At 41.9% G+C, this 22,067-nt stretch overlaps 1 protein-coding gene across 2 annotated transcripts; it reads right to left on the bottom strand.

The window, feature by feature from the left end:
* Window positions 1–892: 892 nt before the first annotated feature.
* Window positions 893–21,581, bottom strand: RAB39A (RAB39A, member RAS oncogene family). Of its 2 annotated transcripts, XR_012640167.1 has the most exons (3): window positions 21,189–21,581; window positions 5,496–6,690; window positions 893–1,081 (listed from the first exon to the last, which is right to left on the bottom strand). XR_012640167.1 is itself a non-coding variant. In XM_074957509.1 (2 exons), exons 1-2 carry the CDS (start codon window positions 21,509–21,511, stop codon window positions 6,264–6,266), a joined length of 750 nt encoding a protein of 249 aa, XP_074813610.1. In that variant the 5' UTR covers window positions 21,512–21,581; the 3' UTR covers window positions 1,565–6,263. The 2 variants fall into 2 exon arrangements, 1 of the variants encoding a protein (XP_074813610.1); XM_074957509.1 differs by lacking the exon at window positions 893–1,081 and having other exon boundaries at window positions 1,565–6,690.
* Between the last annotated feature and the right edge of the window lie 486 nt (window positions 21,582–22,067).

Below are 22,067 nucleotides of genomic sequence, written 5' to 3'. Positions count from 1 at the left end.
GTCCCTAAGCCTCTGACTGACGGATACTAGGACCGGATGACAAGGGGATGGATCACTTGATAATTGCCCTGTTCTATTCATTCCCTCTAAAGCATCGGCATTGGCCACTGTGGGAAGACAGGATACTGGGCTAGATGGACCATTGGTCTGCCCCAGTGTGGCCGTTTTTATGTTCTTATGTCTGTCTGTCTGTAATTAAAATACCTAAACAATTTATCCTCGCTGATAATACTAGAAGCAAAAGCTCATCCCTCTGTAGCACACTGAGAACTGGTGAACAAACATATTGACAGAAAGGGGAGGGCCAACACTGAGGATGCTCAACCACCATCCCAGAGGGATGCAGAAGACGATTTGGAAGTACCCCAGCAGGTTCCTGTGGCTCGTGGTGGGAGACCAGTTGTGGAGGAAGAATTGCCAGGGTGTCCTTGGGACCTCAACACACTACAGGGTTCAGCAGACACAATGGATAGGACTGACCAAAAGGACATGACTCCTGCATTTGCTGATAATCTAGATCCAACTATTAGTGATGGTTCATTGACTGAATATAGGACTTGAGCAGGCAGACCAATAGAAAACTTGTGTGGGGGGGCCGATTGCCCAGATTCCCCAGAATTACTATTTAAATTCTTAAAAAGAAAAGGAGTACTAGTGGCACCTTAGAGACTAACCAATTTATTTGAGCATAAGCATTCGTGAGCTACAGCTCACTTCATCGGATGCATTAGTCTCTAAGGTGCCACTAGTACTCCTTTTCTTTTTGCGAATACAGACTAACACGGCTGCTACTCTGAAACCTGTTTAAATTGTTATTGAACTAGAGAGGGGAAAGTTGTAATGATTAGCGTAGGCAGTACCTCCACCACTAGATGGTGCTGTATCTTTATCTTGGTGTGTAGTTGTTGTGTGGTATGTTATGGTGTTGTTGTAGCTGACCTGGTTTAGCTGGAAGCCGAGTCCTGCTTGTGTGTGCTGGAGTTGGTATTTCCAGTGTTCCAGTAAATCCCTGTGGTCCTATCAGTGAGTATTACAGCATATTTTATTCTTCTGAGAGTTTGATTTCACTGTTCCCTTGTGCCTGCAACAAAAATATTTGGATGAAAAAGATGGCTGTGTGGAGCTCCATGTTCACTGTGTCTGACTCTCAGTGGTTCCACATCAAATGTGCCTACACAACAAAGAATTTAGTTTTCGATGTGTTAGTGCCATAGTGCTGAGGGAAGAATTGCTGAATAAGAGGGTGCCATATTTATAGAGTCATTTTTCAGAGAGCCACACTTTTAAAGTTTAAGAACTGGGAGCCAATAGAAAGTGTAGGTGCACCAATGAGATCTTTTGGAAGTTTTTTTCTCCTAAGTGGATGGCCAGCTGAATGTGGCATTCAACACAAATACTCCTATTTCTAAATACGTACAGAAACTGGTAATACTATTCCTTATCCTGTTAGCCAGGTCCATGACTAGGACTCAAGGTGCTATGGCAATATAAATACATAAATAAATATTAAAGAATCACTGACAAGCAATCAGATTTTTCTTCTAGCACATTCATAATCTCTTTATTTTGTTGTGCAAATCATAGCAACTAATTCTTGTAAAGTGGTTTATATAATTTTACAAATAATTTGGTTACAACCTTTATTATTTTGTAGTACACAGTCTCTGAAATGAATATGTGTAGACTCAGTTCCATGAAGGATAGTACATGTTCCTTTGAAATTCATAATTATTATTGTCAGACTACTGTGGTGTTAACGTTTGGTGATTTTGGTAATTAGGGATTGCTGAAAATACTACTATGTTCAAATATTTTGCTCTGGGAACAGCATTCCATGAAATTATTTAGAAGATTGTCTCTGCAAAACCAGCAAGGAGAATCTTAACTATTAACAATTGTCTCGTGGTTTTGTAAAATATTTAAAAACATTTTGGTTAGATTGCCACAGCTCTTACACGCAGGGGACTAAGCCCTGCCCCTCCACCCCTTTCTTCCCTACATGGCTGAATAAGGGCTGCTTAGGCCATGGCTCCAGCTCCATTGGGAAAGCAAGGACGGCGAGAAGTGGAGAGTGAGAGGAGCCCAGGCTCTGTTCTCTCCACCGGCAGCCAGAATGGCTGGCTGGATGCACAGTGGGGAGCAAGCTGCATCAGGAAAAGAGGCTAAGTGACATACTCCCCTCCCTCTCAGAGGATGGGAGAGCGGGGGAGAAACTGTGACTAACAATTTGAGTCACAATTCATTCTCTGATCTGCTCCTAAGCTACTTGCTGCCACTTATGGTGCATTGTAAGCCACAGTTATCTGAAGAACTCTACGGCATAAAGTATTTTGGTGAGCAGAACAAGATTATTTTTCTTCACTAGCAAATTTTCAAACATCTTAAAGCTCTAATTACGTTTTTAAAATTTTAGTGGCGGGTCACAAACCAAAGTTTTGGATGCCAGAATTTTGTTAGATCAGTGGCTCTCAACCTTTTCAGACTACTGTACCCCTTTCAGGAGTCCGATTTGTTTTGTGTACTCCAAGTTTCACCTCACTTAAAAACTACTTGCTTACAAAATCAGACTTAAAAATACAAAAGTGTCTCAGTACACTATTACTGAATGATTGCTTACTTTCTAATTGTTCCCATATAATTATAAAATAAAATGATTGGAATATAAATACTGTACTTACATTTCAGTGTATAGTATACAGAGAAGTATTAACAAGTTATTGTCTGTATGAAATGTTAGTTTGTACCGACTTTGCTAGTGCTTTTTATGTAGCCTGTTGTAAAACTAGGCAAGTATCTAGATGAGTTGATGTACCCCCTGGAAGACCTCTGCGTACCCCTGGTTGAGAACCACTGCATTAGTGGACACTGGAATCCAAATGCAGACAGACTTGTTTTTATAATTCTATTTATCCATAAATGGGACTTACCATACATAAAATACTCAGAAAAAAATATTTAATTTGTAAAGGATTATATTTCCCTCTACCATTTCTATGTTTTAATTTGGCAGGCAAAATGATCTATAAAGAACAATATTAAGCTCCACTATTAGTTTCAAGTGATTATCTTTAAACTTTCTTGAAAAAAGAATTAAGGTGCATTAAAATATAATCAGACATCTACAGCGTGCTCAAGCTGTTACTTATATATTGCACTGCAAAACATAAAAAAGCAAGTTCATACTTTTCAGCAAGTCAGCTATACAGCAGCGACTTCTATTAAATGTGTGTAGTGAGAAGATACTGTATCATTTTAATATGTTATCTAGATATGCAATGTTTGAATTTACACATTACTCTACAGTTATAGGTGCTACAAATAAGATGAATATGTGCACAGTACTTTAAAATGCATTGCAAATCCTTTCTGGTTTCATTGGCTCTGGCAATTCCCCACACAGTCAAATCTGGTTAAACCACTCCTCCCACCATAATTAATTGAAGACTACAACATTCCCAATAGAGATCATTAAGGCTCTATTCTGATGATTGTTTCATTAGTTGGTGCATATTTCCTCACTGTTCCAACACTAAAAATCTTCTACATAGAAAGAAAAGTGTGTTGGCTGCAGAGTATTCAGGAATCTTTTTTCAAAATTAACAATTTTGGTCTGGGGATGCGTGCAATTAAATGTAGACTTAAAATAATAATACCTAGCACTTATATCTCTTTTCATCCATGTAACTATTATTTGCATTGTGGTAGCAGCCATAATCTCCAGGTTCCATTGTGACAGGTGCTGTACAATCACACAGGTAAAAGGGTCCCTGCCCCCAAGAGTTTATAGTTGTACTAGATCTCAGTGGCTTTGCAAAGGTGAGTAAGAATTATCATTCCTATTTTAGAGATGAGGAAACGGAGGCACAGAGGTTAAGTGACTTGCCCATGGTTACACAATGAGTCAGAATTCAGGTCTTAGAATCACAGAATATCAGAGTTGGAAGGGACCTCAGGAGATCATCTAGTCCAACCCCCTGCTCAAAGCAGGCACAATCAATAATTTTTTTTTGTCCCAGATCCCTAAATGGCCCCCTCAAGGATTGAACTCACAACCCTGGGTTTAGCAGGCCAATGCTCAAACCACTCTGTCTCTCTTATAAGCTATGAGGAAATATTTTGAGACCTATAAGCAAGGGCCCTGGAACCTTTGTAACAGTGGGAGGGCCATGTCAGAACCAGGAGGCTATGCACTCCATTTTAACATGGTCATATTTTGGGTAGCAGGGAGCGGCGTTGCCCCCCCAGAATTGCAAGCCTCATGCAGGTGCCAACCCTGCCCCCAAAAATTACACCCATGTTAAAAAGTGGGGGGCATGGCACCAGATTGAATGTCTATGCTGCTATTTTTAGCCCTGCAGCCTGAGCTCCACAAGCCCGAGTCAGTTGACCTGGGCTCTGAGACTTGGTGCCATTGGGTGTTCCTTGCGGTGTAGACATACCCTTAATGTGCTGCATCACCCCAGCTAGCTGTAAACTAAGTATTTGTATAGACAAGTTCTAAAAGGTGAAAGTCAGTTGAGAATCAGGCCCCTTGCCTCTAGCAGCATGTCACACACAGGAATAGGTTGGTTCACAGCACACAGCAGATTTTTGTTAACTGCTATAGTATGGCACTAGAGTCTTAGGGCAAGATTCCCATTTATACTAAGGCCCCTTTGTATCACTCTGCCAGCATAAAGGGGCCTTAATATAAATGAGAATCAGGCCCTTGAAGAGTTCAGTTCAATGCCATTTGAAGTCAAGGGATTTTTAGTGCAATTGATTCAGAGGTGAGCGCTCATCAGCTGTGAGCCATCCATCTGTTTTGCTGCCAAGATACAAGTGACATTGGGTTCCTTGGCATAAAAGTGACACATAGGGGAATATTTTGCACAAAGCAAGTATGTGTTATGCCCATAGGTAGTTAGGAAGGTGAGCCCAAGGTCAGATAAAATGCAGCAGGCTTGCTGGGTCAAATTTCTTAGTTTAGGATTCAGTGTTCTTTGTTTTCTTAGAGCAGGGATCCTCCACCTTTTTTCATTCTGTGCCTACCTCCTAAGAGTGAAATCCTTTTATGGACTCCCTCCCCTCCCAACATGCCAATTCCCAACTGCTAGATTCTCAGAACCTTTCATTCTGTGGACCACAGTTAGACAAAGAGTGGCTGAGAATAAACCAATCCCTATTTTCTCCATATTCAGGGCAGGAGTCCCCTTAGGACACAGCCCTAAATATTTTCTTGAATTTTACTCCTAGTCAGAATCAAAATTATTCTCTAAAGCTGGTGGGCAAGATCTTCAGCTTGTGTAATTGGTGTAACTTTACGCCAGTGATCCCAGCTGAGGATCTGGCCCAATGAATATTAGGTTATCAACTGTGATAAATATTTTCGTGGATGAATTAATTATTATAGCTCAGAAGTATAAACTGATTCCTTAAAATATATGATAATCATACTTGCCTAAAGCAACTCCTCTTTTGAACAAAAATTTTACATTTCACAAATTTTAAATTACCTTCTTGGTATATAGCTGCTAGTAGTTGGAAAATCTATTTTCTGTGCATCTAGAATAATGGCTGTACCATTTGTTTCATTACATCTAGTTACACTGGTGATTCAGAAAATATTTCATACTAAACTGCATTTCTTCTGGTCCCTGTTTTAGTATATAAATATATTAGTCTTCTCAAATACATTCTTGTTCCTTAGTAAGGCTTGTATTCACAGTCATAACAAAAGTGTTCACTGATGGAGCAATCTTTCAGTTTGCTTTCTTCGAAGTGATTTATATTATTAAATTCTACAGTGCTCTAAATCTTAGCTGTCTTTTAGCAAATCCATCTTCGTGAATGAAAAATCACAATAAAAAAAGTACAGGTTATAATATTTTTTATCCCAAATGGAGGCAGGATGAACTGAAGCAATGAGCTTATCAACACTTAGCCTATATACAAGAGCTTGATTTTAAACTCTGTTCAAAATACAAAGCCCATAAAGGATGCTACCATGATGATTATTGCATTTTCTCAACATCTTGCTACTTAGCACATATTTTTCCTTAAGCAATATCTAATTTATTTTCTTGAAGACTGCTCAAAGTTATTGTATTGTGGGGAAAAAGCGCTTTAAATTTTATGAAGTTGTGAATGAGACAAAATGATACAAAAATGAATTATCATTTGGTGATTCAGCTACATCATGATCTATTATGTCTTCAAAGTGATGTTATTTATGTTGGTATCATTCTCTGAACACCTGATATGCTCTTTGGCATGCTATGAGTTTAGCAGATGCATCGTCTTCTAGGCTTTACAGCTTCCTCTGATGAATGGACAACATTTGGAACAAAGCCACTCTTAACACCTTCCCATCCATCCTGTATAGAAATTTCTCCTTTCTTTACAAGTTCATATATGTCTCGGGTCAGAATTGTAAAGGATTCTTCAACATTTGTGGCATCTTTTGCTGAGGTTTCTATGTATTTCATACCACAGACAGATGACAGTTTTTCAGCTTCTTCTCTTGTAACCTGACGCTGTGACACTAAATCACATTTATGTCCAACTAACAGAAACACAATCTGAAATGGCTGTACATGCATTTTAGCTTCTTCTAGCCAGTCTTTCACATGCTCAAAAGATCGCCGGTTTGTGATGTCAAACACCAGTAAGCCACCAACAGAATTGCGGTAATAAGATCGTGTTATTGATCTGAAAAGTGAAGAGAGAAGGGGGGAAAAAAAGAAAAGTTTAAAGGGAATGTAATTACATTTCTCAAGTTGATATTTCAGTGCAGCAGTATATTCTTTGCTTGCTACCATCTCTTCACAAAATACACATTGGTTCTTTTTCACAACCAGAATTTATTTACTGAAGTTGTCTTTGATCATGTTCATTTTCCATATTGTCTTAAAGCCAAAAGCTGTCACTGCATGCAGCTTCTTTGAACTCAACATCTCTGATATCAACTTTGGATGCAGACTCAGTTTGGAAAGAGGTATTTCTGGTAAAAAAATTACCATGTTGCACTTATTCAAGAAGAAAAAAATTTACAGCATTAATGACAATTTTTTTTTTAAAGATAAGGCTCTGATCCTGCAAACAGAGCCGTCCCTTGGATAGGGCGAATCGGGGTGACTGCCCCGGCCCCTGCACTTTGGGGGGCCCCACACTTCAATAAAATTGGGACTGTCCTGATATTTAGCCCTTTGTCCTGAGTCCTGGCCAATGTACGATTGGGACGCCATTTGTCCCGGTATTCAGGGGAGGAGGCTAACGGGGAGGCGAGCGGCGGGGAGGTGGGTGAGGAGGTGAGCGGCAGGCGGGCTGGGGGTGAGGAGGCAGGCGGGTGGGAGGACGGCAAGTAGAGTGGTGGTCAGGCGGGGAGGTATGCCGGACGGACGGTGAGGAGACTAGTGGGGAAGCGAGCGGAGAGCAGGCGGAAGGATGGCAAGGAGGAGAGCAGTGGTCGGGAGGATAAGGAAGTGAGTGGTGGCTGGGCAGGCAGGCATGCTGGGCAGACAGCAAGGAGGCTAGCGGGGAGGCTGATTTGTCCCAGGCCCCGCATCCCCTTAGGGACGGCCCTGCCTGCAAACACTCATGCATGTACTTAACTGCTCATGTGAATAGTTCTATAGTTCGGCACATGGAACAGTGTTGTCAGAATTGGGACCTAAGTTTGCCATAGACAAGTATACTTATTGTAATCTCCTCTCAAACCAATTCCTTGATATTAAACTCCATGCAGATAATCATGTCTGTTGAGGTCAGCAAGAATAAGACTTGTTATGTTCATGGGATACGGAAAGAGAAGTTAGAAAAAACAAAACACTCTTTCTGGAAGGTTGCAACATAACATCACTTTATTTCTTAGAATCCTGAACCCTAACTTGCAAAAACCAAAGACAGAGAGAGAAAAAGCAGCTGCTCCCTAACGCAAAGAGGCACAAGTCACCCCACCTTGCTCTAGGCTGGCTCTGCGCAGATGGACCCAGATGGCACGCTTTCCTACAGAGCCCCATATCTTACAAGCAGGACCAGGAAAGCCCTTGACAACTGAAGGTGATATTTTACAATTTTAACAGTTTTAAATATACCACAAGACCGAGAAAGGAAGTTCTGTAACTCTGGCCAAAAAGAAATCAGAGGGGCAAATGCACTTATTACAGCACTGACAAGGAACCTTTCTTTACCTCTTGCCTATCTATGGCACAGGGCTTCCAAAATTCTTTATGTTACAATCACTCAGGCTTGGAATGAGACATTTAGCATTGGGGCTCTAGACATTTGTCATTGATTCCAAGGCCAGAAGGGACCATTGTGATCATCTAGTTTGCATAACGCAGACCATAGAACTTCCCCAAAATAATTCCTAGAGCATAGCTTTTAGAAAAATATGCAATCTTGTTTTTAAAGGAGACTCCAACATAACCTTTGGTAAATTGTTCCAATGGTTAATTACCCTCGCTGTTAAAAATCTATGCCTTATTTCCTTATTTTATAGTCTGAATTTGTCTAGCTTCACCTTCTAGCCATCGGATCGCGTTGTATCTTTCTCTGCTAGATTGAAGACCTCATTATCAAATATCTGTTCCCCGGCAGGTACCTATAAATTGTAATCAAGTTACCCCCTAACCTTCTCTTCTGTTAAAGTAAATAAACTCAGGTCCTTGAGTCTATCACTATAAAACATGTTTTCTAATCCTTCAGTCATTCTCGTGACTCTTCTTCAAACCCTCTCCCTTTATCAACATCCTTCCTGAATTGTGGACATAAGAACAGGACACATATTCCAGCAGTGATTGCACCAATGCCCAATACAGAGGTAAAATAACCTCTCTACTCCTACTTGATATTCCCCTGATAATGCAGCCATGGATTTTGGCCACAGCTTCACACTGGGAGCTCAAGTTCAGCTGATTATTCATCACAACCCCGAACTCTTTTTCAGAGTCACTGCTTCCCAGGATAGAGTTCTCCATTGTGTAAGTCTGGCATACATTGTTTGTTCCTAGATATATTCATTTACAGTTAGCAGTATTAAAACACATTGATCCCAGTTTACCAAGCAATCCAGACAGCTCTGTATCAGTGAGCCTAACCTCTTCAGTATTTCCCACTCCTCCAATTTTTGTGGCATCTGCAAATTTTATCAGTGATGATTTTATGTTTTCTTCCAGGTCATCAATAAAAATGTTAAATAATGTAGGGTCAAGAACAGAGCCCTTTAGGACCCCACTAGAAACACACCCGCTTGATGCTGATTTACCATTTACAATTACATTTTGAGACCTTTCAATTAGCCAGTTTTTAATCCTTTTAATGTGTGCCATGTTAATTATATATTGTTCTAGTTTTTTAATCAATATTCCTCCCACTTCATCTGTCACAGGCCTTCAGTATACTACGACACAAGAATTAATTCTTCCGCTCTACTCCGTGCTGATTAGACCTCAACTGGAGTATTGTGTCCAGTTCTGGATGCCACATTTCAGGAAAGATGTGGACAAATTGGAGAAAGTCCAGAGAAGAGCAACAAAAATGGTTAAAGGTCTAGAAAACATAGGGTGACCAGATGTCCCAATTTTATAGGGACAGTCCTGATTTGGGGTCTTTTTCTTATATAGGCTCCTATTATCCCTCACCCCCATCCTGATTTTTCACCTTTGCTGTCTGGTCACCCTAAGAAAACATGACCTGTGAGGGAAGATTGAAAAAATTGGGTTTGTTTAGTCTGGAAAAGAGAAGACTGAGAGGGGACATGATAACAGTTTTTAAGTACATAAAAGGTTGTTACAAGGAGGGAGAAAAATTGTTCTTAACCTCTGAGGATAGGACAAGAAGCAATGGAGTTAAATTGCAGCAATGGAGATTTAGGTTGGACATTAGGAAAAACTTCCTGTCAGGGTGGTTAAGCACTGAAATAAATTGCCTATGGAGGTTGTGGAATCTCCATCACTGGAGATTTTTAAGAGCAGGTTAGACAAACACCTGCCAGGGATGGTCAAGATAATACTTTAGGCCTGCCATGAGTGTAGGGACTGGACTAGATGACCTCTCGGGGTCCCTTCCAGTCCTATGATTCTATGATGACCTCTGAGGATGCAGCTGGGGAACATGGGGTTTCAGAGCTATTGTAACCATAGTTGTGGACAAAAGATTAGAATAGTGTCCCACCAAACTATGAGTAGAATGTTTCACCCAGCTGAACGATATTCATACCAGAATCAAACAGGTTCTCTTAGCCTCTAACAAGCAAACCAATAAAATAAAGCCTTTCTCTGAGAAAGGTGAGCCTGACCTGAGACTGAAGGAGACAATGATTGGTTTGAGATAGAGTGTAACTGCCATCCCTACTCTGAACCTCAAAAGCAGTTATTTGGATAGGAGATAACCAAGCCTTTTGCTGAAAGGAAAGTTTTTTGATATGCTGTGTGTGCGGAGTGAGGGAGGGAATGTCGTGATTTGGCAAACGCCTGGATGTGTGAGGCAGGAAAGAGAGAGATGAGTTGAAAATGACCATGAGGTTGCAAGCCTGGGCAACAGGGAGAATGATGTTATTGTCAATGGTATTTCACAAAGCCAAAAAGATTAGCTCAATTTTAGCCATTTTTAATTTGAGGAAGTGAAAGGGCATCTAGGAGAAGACACAAGAAACACTACTAGTGTAAAAAGCCTTTCCAATTGAAATGATACACTTATTGTGTTTATGGTAAGTATTTGGAGTAAAAATACAGCCAACAAATTATTCTATTTAATTTTACAGTGGGGGGCAGGTTCTTTTATAAATGCTATATAGCAAGTGTATATAGCCTTAAAATAGTTTGGATCAGGGTAAACCCTATTTGATAACATATTTTTATACAGCAACAACTCTCCTTAACTGTTCAATTTATCACCTGTAAAGTTTTTTGTAACAACTGGAACATAAAGGCATAACGAACTCAAATAATGATGTTGCAGATGTGTACATGAATCCTGGGATAATTAAATTCTGGTAGTCACAGCAAGTTGCATTTGAAGGGGGGTAGCAGCTATATACTAGGGTAAGACTAACTGTTTATTCTAATATTTTGGACTGATCTTTTCGAATATCTTAGGGCCAAATTCTATTGTGGATGTGTGTGTGTGCAGTTCTAAAGTGAAGCCAATGGAATCGTATCCTCAAAATTAATTCAAATTGGCTTGGATCTGAAAAATGATGTTGGTGAAAACTGGCTGAAGAAACATAAATACAGGGTAAATAATACTTTGTGTGAAGTCTCTAATGGAGAGACCAAAAGGATCTGTGTCAGGCTCTGTCTTACCCAGTATTTTCACTAATAATTTAGAAGAGGGCATAACTAGCATGTTGTTGACATTTTCAGATGATGCTTTGGATGAATTGCAAATGCAAGCAAGGCCATAAGAAATAATTGAAATGGATCTAGAGGGACTAGGAATATTGCCAGCAAAATGAGATTTAACTTGGAATAATGTAAATAATGCAAGCAATCTGAAGAAAATCCTTGAAAACAGTAATGCAGACAGTGATATAAGCAATAGGGGACAGAAAATTAGCTGGAATAATGCTATACAAGTACCATACTTTCTTATATAGAATTATGTGGCATCAAATACCCATGAACTGTCTATTTGCCTTTAAATAATACCACATGTACACCTGTGTGTTTTACATATACAGGACCAGATCCTAAGCTGTATATCAGTGTAGCTCCATGGCTTCACTATAGCAATGTTGATTTTATGGCCTATATTATTTGTTTAATTACCTAAAAACAGTTCTGCAAAATAAACAAATGGTTAAAAAAGGCAACTGTAATTTTGGACTACATAAGAAGTGGCATCATATCAGGGAGAGAATAGTTTCTATCTTTGGGTACAATCATAACTCAAATAAATCTTTCACTTTCAGATCTCATTACTAAAGAAAATCTGATAAACTCGAGGAGTTCAAAAAACAGCAAGAGAGGAGGGTTAGAGAGAATAACTTATGAAGAAAGATTTTTTTAAAAATGATTTAAATATGTATAGTTTGATTAAGTGACAACTAAGGAGGGCAGATATGTGTGGAAATAGTGTGCAAATATTTGAAGAGGTTCAACCTCAAGGAAAGCAATTGTTTAGAGTAGTGTATTACATGAAAGTATAATTATGAGTGATGAGATAAAATTAAGAAGTAGGAAATTGAGGCTGACAATCAGGAAAAATCTTTCTAGCACTGAGATCTATTAGGCTGTTGAACAGTCACTCCAAAAGAAGTCATGGAAGACCCCAGACTTGAGGTTTTCAAAACTAGTCTGGGCAAACACTAGAAAAATATATTTTGGGGAACATTCCAGCATTGGTTGGGAAATGGATTAGGGCCCAGATCCTCAAAGTTATTTAGGTGCCTACCTCCCATTCAACTCAATGGGAATTAGTCTCTTACATACCTTTGAGGATCTGGGCCTCAGTGACTTAATAGATGCATTGTATCTCTGACTTCGGTAGTTCTCAGTCACACTATCCTCTACCATGCCAAAAGAGAGGGTAGTGATGAGAGTGCATGGGCTAGATGATGCACAATAGGTCTTTCCATCTATAGATTCTATGAAACCATATGAAAGGGCAGAATTTGGTCCTTACTAATACTAAGGGAAAATCTTTTAGTATTTTTCGATGGTATTAATTTTATTTCTCAACTCACTCTGTCCTGCCCAACCTTAAAGGAAAAGAGCTTAACTACATCTCAAACATTCTTCTTGTGACCACCATCACAATAATTTTGAACAGCATGATGCAGTTCATAAGCAAAACCTATTGACATCACTAGCAATGTGCAAATAAGTGCTGCAATATCAGACCCTAAACAAAGTTTAATTTATTGTAAAAGAGAAAATGAAATATATTTCCCTCTTACCAGATAGAGTCATGATATCACAAAGATTTGCTAAGTACAAATCAAACCAAGTTTATGAGTGTTAGTAAACTTGAGTCTAAAAATCATTTAGAAAAAACAATGCTATATTTATTCTCTACTCCATATAAACCAGTTACAGGTTATGAAACCTATGAACCATTTGTGCTTTTGCTAAATATAGTAAAACAATCTATCTTAAAAAAACAAAAACAACCCCCTCCCCCAGATAAACGATGTTAACTAAAGGATATCGGATTCTTGAAAGGACTGCTATCATTTCAGATTTGCAACAAGAGAGTTTGTATCAAAGCTATCAATAATACATTTGTAATCTTCATACAAAACTTTTCAACAAAAAAGGCAGGTTTTTTTTGAGAAAGTTAATCTTTGTCGATCAAAACATGCTAAAATAAATCTTAATAAGTCTCTGCCTTTTCAATAGATTAAATAAAGCTACAGTAGCTATTAAACTGGAACCAGATGGCTTTGATCCTGAATTCTACAATTACAAGGCCCACAAAATAACTCTGTATTCTACAACAGTTTCCTGTTGAAAATGAGATTGCTCCATCAGAAAATCATGCAGCAGACTGACCCTCCAAAGAATAATAATTTCACACTCTTTAGTTTTAATTGGGAGCATATTGTTTAATGTAGATTCTAAAATGCTTTATTGAAATTATGACTTCTCATTTAGCGGAATCCTTGTGTAGGTTAATTAATCCTGATTAAACTGGTTTTACTAAAGGGGGAAATTGTTTACTTCAGAAGTCATTTTAGATTAAATTGAGAAATTAGGTTAAAAAATATGTCCCTGATAGTCATTCTAAATGAAAGGAATGATAAGATATTATTCACTGGACAACTGTTTCTGAAAATAAATTAGAGGCTATATTAATCACATCAAACTGTATTCTTAGAGTAATGCTCATTTTAGAGTCATGCTTATTTAATTACCATTTTCTTTCTGATTCTGATCTCACTGATTTTTACTAAAATGAAGGAAACTTTCCAAATGAAAGCTTTATCTTTATCTAATTTAGAAAGAGAATTATTTGTATTCCCAGCCTACGAACTATATTATAATGGAGTTAAATTTGAGAATACATATCAATCAATTAAAAAATTACAGGGATGGTATAATTATCCCCAAACCATTCTTTACAAAGCTAGAATGCATTCATATAATATTCTGGCTTTGTAATGCATACTTTTAGGATAGTTACAACATCTATGCACTGTTTTTACCCTTAAACTACTAATACACGTTCTCAACCTTATCTGTATCAAAATGTAGTTTTCAGTTTTGGAATTTCCCTGCTATTTAAAAGTTATTAAAAATTTCAAACAACATTAAACAAGAAACCTAAAGCAAAATTGACCATGTGAAATTTCTAATGGTTTGATGATATGTAATATCAACCATAAATCATTTAAAAAAATACCTTTTACAGGCAAATTCACTGGTACATCAGTGCAGAGCAAAACAGCCAGTGTGCATTAGCCAGTTAAGATAGGTGTACAGCGGCTTTGCATCACAGCAGTGAAAACCAGGCAAACTTTACTGGTGACTCTGACCCTTAATTTCTTATTGATGTATGAGTTAGAGGGTGGTGTTAATGAGACAGGCAGAATATGAGAGTAGGTTTGGGGAGCCCAGTGCCAGAATCCCAATGACTCTGGGGTTTAAGGCTCCCCATGCACTCCTCCCTCAGTTTCCCCAGAAGGTCTGGCTGGGTGCTTAGTGGAGCTCAGGCAGCAGTGCTATGGGGAGACTTTCAAGCAGAGATGACCAAGCTGGTATGCAGGCAAAGAATCTTTAGGGAGCAGTGATAACTGGGTCACGTAATCAACCAATGAAAACTCTTGACACACTGTCCAGTCTGCTTCATACCACTGTCTCATTTCAGCCAATAGACTTATTGCATGCAAATTAGCTGTAGGAGAAGGGGGGTAATTGGTTGATTTACCTCTGCAGTCACAATGGCTCCACTTAAAAGTTACCTGAGCCTAGGGTGACCAGATGTCCTAGGGACAGTCCTGATTTTTGGGTCTTTTTGTTATATGGGCTCCCATTACTCCCCACCCCCGTCCCGATTTTTCACACTTGTCTGGTCACCCTACCTGAGCCCGTCGGTAGTCTATGTAATCATAGTAATTAAATACAACAATCATTAATAACTTAGTTTAATTTCAGTCTATTTTTTTCAAATACAGCCTATGCACAAGATTACAATTCATTTTAACTGTATGGATAGTTGAAGAGTCTGTGTTATTCCATTATTAAGATAATTCTGAACAATGACAAGATTGAAACATGCTAAATTTCTTAAAGGACTCAGTTTTTAATTAATTTGAACTTCAACTGATTTACAGATTTACTTGTATGTGAACGGAAAATCCATTCTTTACTCAAAGAGGAAGTGCTGTGAGTTTGGGGATGGTAGTCTATTTTGACCCTAACTGTGGAGCCTTTACCATTACCTCAGTAATAAAGGTATATCCTTTCACACAGTTTATATTTAATCTGTATTAAAAACTGCATGGATACTTGTAAACATCTGAAAAACTCAGAGCAACAAGGCAAGCTACATTCAAGTTCAATCTCTGTCTTTAACTCACCCCACAGCATGTATGTCTGCAGCTCAGATTATATAAGAGTGGTTCAACCCCAGGGAGGGCTGAACAAATCATTTAAAGTCCACACTGCCTACTCACTACTGAACCAGGCAGGTGATAAGCACTACTCAGTCAAACTGGCAACAGATCCATTCTCTCTTAAATTCTGTCCTGACATTGCCAATGGCAAATTATTTGTTCCTATGAGGTACCTTTGCATTCAGTCAAGCATAGGAAAAAAACAAATGTGTTAATATGTGAGAAGGTCATGTGAAAAAACTATCCAGTCTGGATTCATGTGAGTTTCACATACAGATTGTTCAAAGTTTCCTCTCACTTAACCTGGAAGTTTAATTTTTTTGCTTTAATGTGTACACAAATATACTCTGGTACAGTATCACTTCAATGGGAACTGGGATTGCTCATCTTCTTTGAAAACCAGGCCATGGTTTTAGTACTTAAGGATGGATTCAGGAGCCTGACTAACTTCAGTCACTCACGTTTGCAAATTTTGTGCAAATAATAAGATTGGCTCCCAATTCAGAATCACATTCTGACTCACCTGTTGGATCTGCTTACTTAAAATCTCCTTCCATAACCAACTTCCTCTCTAGAAGCTCCTTCTACGTTGCAGAAACAGAATGCAGAGCTATGAAGAATGTGATAGGAACACAGGGATTGCCATACTGGATCACATCAGTGGTCCATTAATCTAGTTCCCATCTCTGACAGTGGCCAGTATCAGATGCTTCAGAGAAAGGTGCAAGAAACCCTGTGATGGACAGTTATGGAAAAAATTTGCCCAGAGGGAAAGTTTTTCCTAACCCCTGTCAATTAGAAGTTGATTTATGATTTGAAGCATGAAGCTTATATCTGTTATAATGTTTTATCCTATTTGACATTACTATGGATGTTCTTGTTAGCCATGTAAATATCTAATCCTTTAAAAAATCTTACCAAGGGCTTGTCTATACACGTATTGTACTACTTTAATTATACCAGAATAGTTGAAGTGTCCCTGGTGTGGACACAGTTTTACTGGTAAATGAAATAACTGATATAGCTTATTTGTGTAGGGACGGATAACAAACTATACTGTTATAAGGCACCTTTATACCAAAATAGCTTCATCTACACTATGATTTGTATTGATTTAACTAATTTGATTAAAAATATACACCTCTAATCAAAGTAGTTAAATTGGTACAAGAACTCTTTTCTCACCAAGCCTACGCACTTGGTTTCAATGATATCTTGTGACAGTGAGCTACACAGGTTAATTATGCACTGTGTAAAAAAGTATTTATTTTATCAGTTTTAAATATGACATCTTTCAATCTAATTTAATAGACCTTTTTTCTTGTATTATAAGAGAGTAAATAGGAGTGCCCAATTTACATTCTGTTGTATAAATGCCATCAAACCATGGTATCTTGTTGCTTTTTATCAAAATGCCTTAGTGCCTCCTCTTTGACACCTGTATCTCTGTCGGTACCTCTTCCTTATTACCTGAAATAAGTAAAGCTGGGATGTGTGTGTGTAGAAATGAAGAATGCTAACATTAATAAAATGTTCAAAAACCTTCATAAGAGATTAACTATAAAAGATATGCATTTCCAAAGCTGAGCCAGCGGAGTTCTGGAAGAATAAATGAGGCCAAAGACAATATGGTTGCCTTTCAACATCCATAGTCTTCATGTGGTTCCGAACATACTATTCCAAAGCAGTATGACCATTCTGGAACATTAGCACCATTGACCTGAGGCCTTTATAAAAAGCACCACCCCTAATAAATCCAGAGTTTCTCCTAGCTTCATCTAATTCAGCAAAGACACTCCACAGAAGTGGGGTCAGCATGGATGGGCATAGGCAAAAAAATTCTGAGAACTGCAGTTACTGGTAAGTAACCTTTTTTTCTCTATCATAAAATTGTCTCTGCCGATCCCTGCTATAGTAAATTAGCCCTCCTATTGGAGTTGTCTGCTAATGCTTGCTGGTGAATACTTAATTCAATAAAGACAGAAGCAGTGCTCTCCTGATCTGGGCATGAGCCTGAGTCTCAGAACCAAGAATAATTTTGTGAAAAAATAAACGGAGCAACAAGTGGCAATATCAGAATTCGAAACACTTTACAGGGAAGCTATTGATGTTAACACTCTGGTAGAATGAGCTTTAAAACATCCCATAATCTCCCTGGTACAAATAATTTGTCATAACAAACTTGACTATAGGCAATACTAAATCCACTTGGATGGCTTGTGAGCATAGATCATCTCTCCTTGGACTTTTTCTTAGAGTCCACAAACAGACTTTCTGAAGCTAGCTTCCCTGGCAGAGTGTAAGGCTTAGGAAAAAAGGTAGGCAAAGAAATTAACTAATTTAGGTTAAATCTTATCCCATCTTGGTCAGAAATACACGGTGAATAACCACTTTATCTTCATTAAACATAGTCTATCTAGGTTCTTGTCCCCTAGATTGTAAACTCCTTTGGGTAGAGCTATCTTTTCGTTCTCTTTGGACAGCACCTGGCATAACGGGGTCCTGGTCCATGATTGCAGCCCCTTGATGCTACCACAATACAAATAAATTAGTAATAATAAAACTGTGTCCATCACTGTATTATCTGATCTCAGTGTAAGGAGCCATTCAGGCTTGCAACTTGCTTACCCACTTTGCAGAAGTAGTAGAAACCATGCCACTTTAATTGAAAAGTAATGCAAAGTAATGCACTCCTCAGCAATGTAAATGGTGTTTCCATGAGCCTACTTAGAATCAGATCCCAATCCCAAGACACCACTGGCAGATCCAATAACTTTCTCAGAAGTTTTACCATAGGATGTAGAAGAAGGAAAGAGATTTGAATAGGGTGGTGGTGGCAAGTACACCATCCAAATGTACTCTTCTCTGGGGATGTCCCCAGGCTTGGGACCAGCAGGGGGGCTGGCGTATAACTACTATGGATTCCCCTTACACAGGGAAATCCTCTGGGAGTGTATTAAGCCAGCCTTAATGCACCAGTGGGACAGTGCAAAGGAGCTGCAGCAGACTTGAGAAACAGACCTATACACTGCTTGGTCATTTTTATTGCTACAACAAAAGCATCCTAGACCTTTTGGCATCTTCTAATCTCCGAAGGCTATAGTTTGATTATGATCTACAGCAGGGATCGGCAACCTTTGGCATGTGGCCCGTCAGGGAAATCCGCTGGAGGGCCGGGACAGTTTGTTTACCTGCAGTGTCTGCAGGTTCGGCCGATCGCAGCTCCCACTGGCCGTAGTTCGCCGTTCCAGGCCAATGAGGAGTGTGGGAAGCGGCGGCCAGCACATCCTCAGCCCGCGCCACTTCCCACAGCCCCCACTGGCCTGGAACGGCAAACCGAAGCCAGTGGGAGCAGCGATTAGCCAAACCTGCAGACGCTGAAGGTAAACAAACCATCCCAGCCCGCCAGCGGATTTCCCTGATGGGCCACGTGCCAAAGGTTGCAGTTTTCTTCATTTAAGTGTAATGAACAGAGGACAGAATATACAAGTTTCCAATATACTGTTTATATTTTAGTAATCTATTTATAACATGCTTGAATAGGCTAAACACAATAATTGCTTTCATAATTTCTGTGCATGCCAACTGTCAAGAAATGTCTATTAGCAACCCAAATATATTTAACAGTATTTCCTCTGGTAAGTATCTGCTGGGTATTGGAGAATACACATATCCTGTACACTAGTGGGTAAAAGTCAAAGCAACGGCATGCATGACTCATCATTGCATATCCCCTGAGCATCATCATGTTAAATGATGGGTATTATTTGATTTCAAATGGTATTTTATTTACACCCCTTTGAGTCCACTAATAGTCTTGTCATTGGACATATTGGCCCTTTGCCAGCAAAATCAAAATTCAACGACTACTAGTTATTAGGCATGTGTTTATAAGTATTTTACATTTGTTTGTAGGAAAATACTAAAAAGTTGAAAAACATTAAGAGGCTGTTGTTATCAATAGTGAATCCTGCACTAATCTTGGAGAGGCCTGACTCATCAAAAAATATTTATGCACTTCTGACTCATGCAAGCCCAGGAAAGTTGCTGGTTACTTTCAGGGGTGGCAGGTTTGTATAATTTTTGGTGGTGTCCAGAACGGGTCCAAGTCCTGCCCCCTCCCTATACCTGCCTGGAAAGCTGATATATATATTTTAAAATAATGTAAAAATGGACTGGAAACAATACAGTTTCCCTTTATTGCACAATGTGGGGAGGTATGGGGGGATGCGGGCTCTGGCTGGGGGTGAGGGGTTTGGGGTGTGGGAGGGGGCTCAGGGCTAGGGCAGAGGGTTGGGGTGCAGGGTGAGGGCTATGGGATGGGGCTGGGGATGAGGGGTTCATGGTGCAGGAGGGGGCTCAGAGTTGGGGCAGAAGGTTAGGGTGCAGGGGGTGAGGGCTCTGGCTGGGGGTGCAGGATCTGGGGTGGGCTGGGGCTGAGGAATTTGGGGTACAGGCAGGCTGCCCCAGGGCTGGGGACAGAGAGGAGGACTCCATAGTCCCCCCAGCCCTCTCCCACCTGGCAGCAGCAAGCTCTGGGGGAGGGGCCCCCCTTTTCCCCCTGGCAGCACACTCACCCGGCACCATCACTTCACGTGCTCCTAGGGGCCAGGCCCCTCTCAGGTCCAGGAAGCCCCCTTGCCTCCCCTGTGGTGGGTGCCAGGGGAAGAGCTGCCATTATGTGTATGCCGCCGCCTCAGCCCACCGCCGGTGCTGCTCCCTTTTGTAGCCGGCAGTGGCCATTGAGGGAGCTCAGCGCAGAGCGGCAGGGCAGCCGCCCACAGCCCAGGGTGCAGGTAGAGACTCTCCAGTAGTGGGCCAAAGTAGAGGGGAGAGAGCCCAGGTTAGGACTGGGAGTGTGAAGGCATTAAAGGGCACTAGAGAAGACAGGTAATCAACAGTCCAGACAGCAAGGTGTCTACACTATGGCTCTAGCACTGGTACAACTGACAGGTGGTAGCTCCTTGGACTGGGGAGGGGGCTAGCTTCCCCCCTACTGCAGAGGAAGGAGAGATGGGGGAGGGGACTAGCTTTAAGGGGGTGAGAAAGTAAGAGACTGGGGGGAGGCAGGGAGTAAAGATCCCCTATTGCAAGGGAGGAGGCAGATGAGGGAGAGGGAATTGCTACTCCCAGTGGAGGTGTGGGGCAGAGATGGAGGGGTAAAGAGATGGGACAATGGCACTATTCATCCCTTCTGTATGGGTGGGCTGGGGTGGCGGGAGAGCTGTCACCTAGTGTGAAGGGGAGGGCCAGAGAGGTATGGGGTGTGGTGCAGGGGAGGCACAGGAATAATCGGGAAAGGGTAGGGGGCAGGCGTGGTGCTAGGGTGGCGGGGGGATGGGCGGGGAGGCAGGGGGTCCCAGGGCAGCAGGGGGAGGCAGAGGCGGGATCCTGGGGGTGGAATGGGGAGGCAGGGGCGGGCACAGGGTCCCGGGGCAGCACGGGACTGGGCGGGGAGGCAGGTGGTCCCGGGGCAGCACGGGGAGGTAGGGGCAGGGTCCTGGCGCTGGGCGAGGAGGAGGCAGGGGTGGGGTCCCGGGGCGGCTCGGGGATGGGCGGGGAGACAGGAGCGCGGTGCGGGGCGGCGCGGGGATGGGCGGGGAGGCAGAGGCGCTGGAAGGAGGCCGGGAGCGAGGCGAGGCGCCCGTACCTGAACCGCTCCTGCCCCGCCGTGTCCCACAGCTGCAGCTTGACCCGCTTGCCGGGCTCGATCTCCACCAGGCGGGAGAAGAAGTCCACCCCCACGGTGGGGTCGCAGTGCAGCGGCCCCGGGAAGCGGCCCTCGGTGAAGCGGTGCAGGAGGCAGGACTTGCCCACGGTGGAGTCGCCCAGCACGATCAGCCGGAACTGATAGATCCAGATCGCGGCGTCCATGGCGGCCCCGGCCTGGCCCGGCTCGGCCTCGGGGCCCTTCCTGGGGCTCCTCCTCGGCCGGTGCCTGCACCGCGCTCCCACCGCCCCTATCCCGGGCATCGGCGCTGCAGGCCGGCTGCGGGGGAGGGGACGGCTCGGACCCGAGCAGCTGCACCCTGTGATGCCAGGGAGGGGCGGGGCCCCCTGGCTCCTGGTGGTGATGGGGAAGGGTTGGGGTCTCGCCGATCCCCATGGGCAAAGGGCAGGGTTGGGGGTCCCCCCCGATCCCCGTGGTGCAGAGGGGAGGGTTGGGGTCCCACGGACCCCGTGATGCAGGGGGGAGGGCTGATTGTACTCCTGGGGGATTGGAGGCGGTACAGGTGGGGGAGGGAGGGTGCTGTCCCTTCAGCACCTGTTCTGCTCAGGTTGAGCTGAACAGGTCGGCCTGAGCCATTGCATCACACACCCTGTGTCTTCCCTGCAGAGTTAACTCATGCTCTTCTTGGGATGTCACCCCATCACTCCTCCCACCCCCCCACCCCCCAGTCCTCTCACCCCAGTGTGGTGGTGCTAGCTGGCCCAGCTGGGGGTTTACCCAATCACTTTGCAGTGAGGAGGCAGGCTAAGCCCCTCTCAGGACTCCAGTGCTTTCCCACAATTCCCCCCATGTGCCTCA

Source organism: Natator depressus, chromosome 1, assembly GCF_965152275.1.
Source record: "Natator depressus isolate rNatDep1 chromosome 1, rNatDep2.hap1, whole genome shotgun sequence".
NCBI lineage: Eukaryota > Metazoa > Chordata > Testudines > Cheloniidae > Natator > Natator depressus.
Note: the sequence above shows the minus strand (reverse complement) of the source record. Positions and strands in the feature narration are given on the sequence as shown.